General features: G+C 39.9%; 1 protein-coding gene across 1 annotated transcript; it reads right to left on the bottom strand.

Annotated features, from left to right (window-relative positions):
- Positions 1 to 3,150: 3,150 nt before the first annotated feature.
- Positions 3,151 to 4,375, bottom strand: LOC108048429 (phenoloxidase-activating factor 2-like). The gene is made up of 2 exons (XM_017129049.2): positions 4,172 to 4,375; positions 3,151 to 4,113 (listed from the first exon to the last, which is right to left on the bottom strand). Exons 1-2 carry the CDS (start codon positions 4,373 to 4,375, stop codon positions 3,151 to 3,153), a joined length of 1,167 nt encoding a protein of 388 aa, XP_016984538.2.
- Positions 4,376 to 8,424: the final 4,049 nt, after the last annotated feature.

The following is an 8,424-nucleotide window of genomic DNA, read 5'->3' as shown; positions in this document are numbered from 1 at the left end:
ATAGCCGCCATATAACTGATTGATCGGATATGCCATAACTTTGGTGTTTGTAAAGATAGGAAGTTGGGACTTTCTATGGGTTTTATATTTGGTTAATCAATCCGACCTAACAAATTTCATAAGGATCGGCTGACTATATCCTATAGCCGCCATATATCTGATTGATCGGGAATGCCATGACTTTGGCGTTTGTAAAGTATGGAAGTTGGAATTTTCTATGGGTTTTATATTTGGCCAATCAATCCGACCTACCAAATTTCATAAGGAGCGGCCGACTATATCTTATAGCTGCCATATAACTGATTGATCGGAAATGCCATAACTTTGGTGTTTGTAAAGTTAGGAAGTTGGAATTTTCTATGGGTTTTATATTTGGCCAATCAATCCGACCTACCAAATTTCATAAGGATCAGCTGACTATATCCTATAGCCGCCATATAACTGATTGATCGGAAATGCCATAACTTTGGTGTTTGTTAAGTTAGGATGTTGAGATTTTCTATGGGTTTTAAATTTGGCCAATCAATCCGACCTACCAAATTTCATAAGGATCGGCCGACTATATCCTATAGCTGCCATATAACTGAACGATTGGAAATCCCATAACTTTGGTGTTTTTATACCCGTAACTCGTAGAGTAAAAGGGTATATTGTATTCGTGCAAAAGTATGTAACAGGTAGAAGGAAGCGTTTCCGACTTAAAGTATATATATTCTTGTTCAGGATCACTAGCCGAGTCGATCTAGCCATGTCCGTCTGTCCGTCTGTCTGTTTCTACGCAAACTAGTCTCTCAGTTTTAAAGCTATCGAGTTCAAACTTTGCACACACCCTTCTTTCCTTTGCACGCAGTATATATGTCGGAAAGGCCGGGATCGGCCGACTATATCCTATAGCTGCCATATAACTGATTGATCGGAAATGCCATAACTTTGGTGTTTGTAAAGTAAGGAAGTTGGAATTTTCGATGGGTTTTATATTTGGCCAATCAATCCGACCTACCAAAGTTCATAAGGATCGGCCGACTATATCTTATAGCTGCCATATAACTGATTGATCGGAAATGCCATAACTTTGGTGTTTGTAAAGTTAGGAAGTTGGAATTTTCTATGGGTTTTATATTTGGCCAATGAATCCGATTTACCAAATTTCATAGGGATCGGCCGACTATATCTTATAGCTGCCATATAACTGATTGATCGGAAATGCCATAACTTTGGTGTTTTTAAAGTTAGGAAGTTGGGATTTTTTATGGGTTTTATATTTGGCCAATCAATCCGATCTACCAAATTTCATAAGGATCGGCCGACTATATCTTATAGCTGCCATATAACTGATTGATCGGAAATGCCATAACTTTGGTGTTTGTAAAGTTAGGAAGTTGGAATTTTCTATGGGTTTTATATTTGGCCAATGAATCCGATTTACCAAATTTCATAGGGATCGGCCGACTATATCTTATAGCTGCCATATAACTGATTGATGGGAAATGCCATAACTTTGGTGTTGGTAAAGTTAGGAAGTTGGAATTTTCGATGGGTTTTATATTTGGCCAATCAATCCGACCTACCAAAGTTCATAAGGATCGGCCGACTATATCTTATAGCTGCCATATAACTGAACGATTGGAAATGCTATAACTTTGGTGTTTTTAAAGTTAGGAAGTTGGGATTTTTTATGAGTATTAAGAACGCATCATATGAATAATTTTGGAGAATATAATTTACAGAGTATTCTGCAAGGGTATATCAACTTCGGCTCCGCCCGAAGTTAGCTTTCCTTTCTTGTTATACCCGTTACTCGTAGAGTAAAAGGGTATTCGTGCAAAAGTATGTAACAGCTAGAAGGAAGCGTTTCCGACCCCATAAAGTATATATATTCTTGATCAGGGTCACTAGCCGAGTCGATATAGCCATGTCCGTCTGTCCGTCTGTCCGTCTGTCCGTCTGTCTGTCCGTCTGTCTGTCTGTCTGTCCGTATGAACGCTGAGATCTCGGAAACTATAAAAGCTAGAAGATTGGCATTTTGCATGCAGATTCTAGGAGTTCCTACGCAGCGCAAGTTTGTTTCAAAAAGGTGCCACGCCCCCTTTAACGCCTACAATCGCTTAGATACGATTTTAAAAATTTAAATATTTCGGAAAAGTAAAAATGCAGTTTTATTGTGTTTATCAATACCTATCGAAATGGACCATTCGTTAAAAAGTTATGCGTAATCAAAGTTTCTATCTCCATCTCCCTCGCACTCACTTTACTTGAGTAACGGGTATCTGATAGTCGGGGCACCCGACTATAGCGTTCTCTCTTGTTATACCCTTGCAGAGGGTATTATAATTTTGGTCAAAAGTGTGCAACGCAGTGAAGGAGACATCTCCGACCCTATAAAGTATATATATTCTTGATCAGGATCACCTCCTGAGTTGATATAGCCATGTCCGTCTGTCCGTCTGTCCGTCTGTCTGTCCGTCTGTCCGTCAGTCTGTTTCTACGCAAACTAGTCTCTCAGTTTTAAAGCTATCGAGTTGAAACTTTGCACACAGCCTTCTTTCCTTTGCACGCAGTATATAAGTCGGAACGGCCGGGATCGGCCGACTATATCCTATAGCTACCATATAACTGATTGATCGGAATTGCCATAACTTTGGTGTTTGTAAAGTTAGAAAGTTGAAATTTTCTATGGGTTTTATATTTGGCCAATCAATCCGACCTACCAAACTTCATAAGGATCGGCCGACTATATCTTATAGCTGCCATATAACTGATTGATCGGAAATGCCATAACTTTGGTGTTTGTAAAGTTAGGAAGTTGGGATTTTCTATCGGTTTTATATTTGGCCAATCAATCCGACCTACCAAATTTCATAAGGATCGGCCGACTATATCCTATAGCCGCCATATAACTGATTGATCTGAAATGCCATAACTTTGGTGTTTGTTAAGTTAGGAAGTTGGGATTTTCTATGGGTTTTATTTTTGGCCAATCAATCCGACCTGGTGTTTTTAAAGTTAGGAAGTTGGGATTTTTTATGAGTATTAAGAATGCATAATCTGAATAATTTTGGAGAATATAATTTACAGAGTATTCTGCAAGGGTATATCAACTTCGGCTCCGCCCGAAGTTAGCTTTCCTTTCTTGTTTTTATTATTATTCGTTCAATATATGACAAAGTCGTAGTTTCTTTCGGTGTTGCCATTTCCGTTCTCATTTTTCGGTGATGGTGTGTTTTCAGGTTCGGGTTCTGGTTTGGGTTCTGGTTCGGGTTCTGGTTCGGGTTCTGGTTCGGGTTCGTAACGGCTCGAATCAATTAAAGACTCATTGATAATCCAATTTCGAAACATTGCTACATTGGTATAAACCGCCGGGACGTCTTGCATTCCGCACTCAACGCCAAAGTTCACAATGCCGGCCAGCTCATACCTTTGGGGATCTTCTTGGTGGGGACAAGCCAGCGGAGAGCCACCATCGCCCTTGCAAGAGTCCTTTCCAAGCTCCCCGCCTGCGCACAAGAGGCTGTTGTGGAGCTGGAATTGGTTTCCGTAGAATCGACGAAGTTGATATTCGCACCTTTTGTTCTGGACTATTGGTAGCTCCACCTTCTTCAAGACGTTCATGTATGTGTAGTCGTTATAGGGCCTCTTACCCCAGCCAGTGAAGATGCAGCGCGAGTAATCGAAGGTCCTATTAACCGGCGGCAGGCAGATTGGCTTAATGTGTTTGGTAAATGTTAGCGGAGTCTGAAGGAACAAGAGAGCCACATTATTGGCCCCGTTCCTTTTGTCGAAGCCAGGATGCCGAACGATCGACCGGATTCTAGCATCAACATGTGGAAAATGCTCGGAGTTGGTTTTGAAGTCCCATTCGCCAGCGCGGGCAATAAGCTGGTTTTCAGTTCGGTTGTCGGTTACGTGTTTGGCTGTGATGACCACCTCGGGAGAGATAATGGCGCCACCACCCAAGTATTCTCCATTAATATCGAGCAAGGCCACCATCCAAGGAAACTCGAACTCCTGGGCAAAGCCATCCATGTCGCGCACTTCGAAGGATATGCCTCTGCTGTTGGGTCGCCCGCACTCGGGAATAACCGTCTCTTCGACGCTTATATCTGGCCCGTTATTCTGAAAAGGCAGCCGATAGTTAGTATTATCTTTCAAACACTGCAACAACGTCACTTACAAGTATGTGTATATTTTGACAGCAGGTTTCCGGCGCAGGGCACCCATTATTTCCATTAGACATGGCTCGGAAATCTACTTGATACCGGCACTTATGACGCGGCACGCACCTTCTCTCTCTTGGGGGCCAACAATCCTGGCCCAGGACCTGATAGGTGACCAGGAAAAGGAACAGGATTGGAAGAATTCCGTGCAGACGAGGCATTCTTGTTTGCGGTGGAAAAGAAACTGCGGCCTCTTGAGACAGATAGCCGCTATTTAAAGCCTATGGTTCTTGTGACCTTATAACCCGAGAAGAGACATCGCATCGCAACTGATTTAAAAAAAAACCCAGTGACTCTCTCGACTACTGAATGCGTTGTACACATACATGATTTTAATGGGGCTTCAAAACGTGAGCGTGCCAAATATATTGGTTGTTTACGAGATCCCGATTTTTCCATACAAATGCACATAGCATATTTGGACTTGGCTGTTGATGCTTATTATACCCTTGCAGAGGGTATATAAGTCGGAACGGCCGGGATCGGCCGACTATATCCTATAGCTGCCATATAACTAATTGATCGGAAATGCCATAACTCTGCTGTTTGTTAAGTTAGGAAGTTGGGATTTTCTATGGGTTTTATTTTTGCCCAATCAATCCGACGTACTAAATTTAATAAGGATCGGCCGACTATATCTTATAGCTGCCATATAACTGATTGATCGGAAATGCCATAACTTTAGTGTTTGTTAAGTTAGGAAGTTGGGATTTTCTATGGGTTTTATTTTTGGCCAATCAATCCGACCTACCAAATTTCATAAGGATTGGCCGACTATATCCTATAACGATTGGAAATGCCATAACTTTGGTGTTTTTAAAGTTAAGAAGTTGGGATTTTTTATGAGTAATAAGAATGCATCATATGAATAATTTTGGAGAATATAAGGTACATAATATTCTGCAAGGGTATATCAACTTCGGCCCCGCCCGAAGTTAGCTTTCCTTTCTTGTTTTTGTAATTTTTGTATACCCTTGCAGAGGGTATTATAATTTCAGTCAAAAGTTTGCAAAGCAGACATTTCCGACCCTATAAGGTATATATATTCTTGATCAGCATCACCAGGAGAGTCGATCTAGCCATGTCCGTCTGTCCGTCCGTCTGTCCGTTTCTACGCAAACTAGACCTCAGTTTAAAAGCTATCTGCTTGAAACTTTCCCAAAAGTTGGCTTTCTATTGCAGGTAGTATATAAGTCGGAACGAGCCGGATCGGGCGACTATATCATATATATATCATAGAAAACGAGAACGGAAGCTAACTTCGGCAAGCGGAAGTTTTAATACCCTTGCAGACTTTGCCGAAATTGTTAAAAATTGAAAAGATAGCGAAAAGAATAAAGTATACATAAATAAATTAGATTTACATAGTTTTATGTCAATGGCTTTTCTACTGCAAAAGCGTCATATAAAAATAGCCTTTAACAATTTTTGCTACGAAGCTATAAGATATAGACGTCCGATCGGCAAGCGCTTATACCATGATCAAGTTATGCGTAAATAAACTTGGAAAAATGTATGTCAATAGCTTATACACTGCGCGTAATATTCTGAAAAACTTCAAATTTGAACCGATTTTACCCTATTGATCCTATGGGAGCTATAGGATATAGACGTCCGATCGCCACGAATATTCTGTAAATAATATTCTCCAACATTATTCATATGATGGATTCTTAATACTCATAAAAATCCCAACTTCCTAAGTTTAAAAACACCAAAGTTATGGCATTTCCGATCGTTCAGTTATATGGCAGCTATATGATATAGTCGCCCGATACAGCTCGTTCCGACTTATATACTATCTGCTATAGAAAGCCAACTTTTGGGAAAGTTTCAAGCAGATAGCTTTTAAACTGAGGTCTAGTTTGCGTAGAAACGGACAGACGGACGGACAGACGGACATGGCTAGATCGACTCTCCTGGTGATGCTGATCAAGAATATATATACTTTCTAGGGTCGCAAATGTCTCCTTCGCTGCATTGCGAACTTTTGACTAAAATTGTAATACACTCTGCAAGGGTATACAAAACTGAAGGAATCAGCGGTTTCATAGCCAGTGGGTTGGCGCTCTACGCGTTTTCACGAACAGAATGGCACTAGGCTAAACAACAAATTTTCTAAATTTGTACTTTTACTCTTTCGTTTTTATTTCACCAAAGGTATTTTATTATCTTAAGGTCTTGGTGTGCACTCCCTTATCTAATTAACTGCTTCGTGCACTCTCTTCCGTCCACGGCGATAACATTCTTGGAAATAGCTGAAAAGCTACAGGTCAAATTGCGTTTATGTCGAAAAAAACCCAAACAAATATAAACTTTTGTTTATAAAAATAAACAGGAAAGGAATCAAACTTCGGCAAGCCACAGTTTATATACTCTTGGATTTTTTATTTTTTTTAATTTTGAGATTTTATATGATATATTTAATTAAAACCGTAGTTCCATAGTGTTTAAATATTACCAAATCCCAAAGAACAAAAAAAAAATATTTTAAAAAATATATATTTTTGTAATTTTTATACCCGTTACTCGTAGAGTAAAAGGGTATATTGTATTCGTGCAAAAGTATGTAACAGGTAGAAGGAAGCGTTTCCGACCCTATAAAGTATACATATTCTTGTTCAGGATCACTAGCCGAGTCGATCTAGCCATGTCCGTCTGTCCGTCTGTCTGTCCGTCTGTCTGTCTGTCCGCCTTTCTGTCTGTCTGTCTGTCCGTATGAACGCTGAGATCTCGGAAACTATAAAAGCTAGAAGATTGGCATTTTGCATGTAGATTTTAGGAGTTCCTACGCAGCGCAAGTTTGTTTCAAAATGGTGCCACGCCCCCTCTGACGCCCACAAGCCACAAGCTGTGGCCACAGTTTTGATGCTATTATGAAAATTTTAATTGATATGTATTTATTTCGTCAATACCTATCGATTGGCCTAATAAAAGTTTGCCACGCCCACTCTAACGCCCAAAAACCCATTAAACGCTTAAGCCTGGTTAGCGCCTACATTTCTACATGGGGTAGATGGTGCAATACAGTAGCGCCATCTAACGGATGACTTTGGAACAGCTGGCCAAGGTGCTCAACAGAGTCAACGTTAATTCTCGATAAGGATTTCTATTAAAGGAAATTGCGATGGTTTTCATTTGTCAATACCGAACTACATATATCCCAAGAACTATGCAAATCAAATCAAGTTAGCCAAATTGGAGGTCTGAGTCAAACAATTGCGTATGTGTGTATGTATGTAAGCATATACATATGTATGTATTTACATTGTACACAGTTGCTGAGTAACGGGTATCTAATAGTCGAGGCACCCGACTATAGCGTTCTCTCTTGTTTGTTCCTATTGTTCCTAAGGAAGCATCACATTGCTTGTCGCCAGATCCGATTTGTTCCGACTTAGATAGCTTAAAAACTGAGGGGCTAGCTTGCGTAGAAGACGGACAGACGGACGGACAGACGGACGGACAGACGGACGGACAGACGGACGGACAGACGGACGGACAGACGGAAAGACGGACGGACAGACGGGCTGGGCTATATGAGACACTTCATGAGTTAGATGAGCTGAACCGGATTGACCTTTCCCTCTTGGTCGTATAAGCTTATCTGAGCTGAACCATTTTTAACGAATCACGTGTACAATACATAGTGAATGGATGAGTTATGATTCATATGACTTGAAGAACAAAGATTGAATGGCTCATTAAAACCAAAAAACATTTGATCTAAATGATAATGAACAATATGAAATATTAAAATGATCATCATCGTTAAACATTTTTACATTCAATAGAAGATGACTCTCGGCGGGATCGTCGGGAAGATAGAAAGAAATGTTACAATTTAATCAATGAGGTAAGTGAAGAGTTGGATTGTACTTCCTTTTTATTATGTTAAAAATAAAATAGGGACTCACCTAGAATCGACAAAAACCAGGCAATCTAACTATATTAAAGTCTGGAAATGGATACGAATTGACGCAAATGCATCAATTATCCAACAAAAAAACAGTGATATATATACATAATATTGCAATACTATATTAGAAGCATTTAAAATTATATTGAGAATTAAAAAACTGGGAAATTATTACGGTCTCCGATAAGAACTTGAGCTAATTTCGAACTCACTAATTAAAAATACCAAATTTGAAAACACAGGGCAACAAAAATTTTAAGCAGACTTAATTGAACTTTCAATGTTTGCCTG

This window comes from Drosophila rhopaloa, unplaced genomic scaffold, assembly GCF_018152115.1.
Source record: "Drosophila rhopaloa isolate 14029-0021.01 unplaced genomic scaffold, ASM1815211v1 contig_3, whole genome shotgun sequence".
In the NCBI taxonomy this organism is placed as follows: domain Eukaryota; kingdom Metazoa; phylum Arthropoda; class Insecta; order Diptera; family Drosophilidae; genus Drosophila; species Drosophila rhopaloa.
Note: the sequence above shows the minus strand (reverse complement) of the source record. Positions and strands in the feature narration are given on the sequence as shown.

Excerpts from the sequence above, each read along its gene's own strand:
- LOC108048429 (XM_017129049.2), bottom strand. The coding sequence starts at position 4,375 with ATGCCTCGTCTGCACGGAATTCTTCCAATCCTGTTCCTTTTCCTGGTC. Across the intron at positions 4,114-4,171 it reads GTCAAAATATACACATACTT|AATAACGGGCCAGATATAAG; the intron begins GTAAGTGACGTT and ends CTGCCTTTTCAG.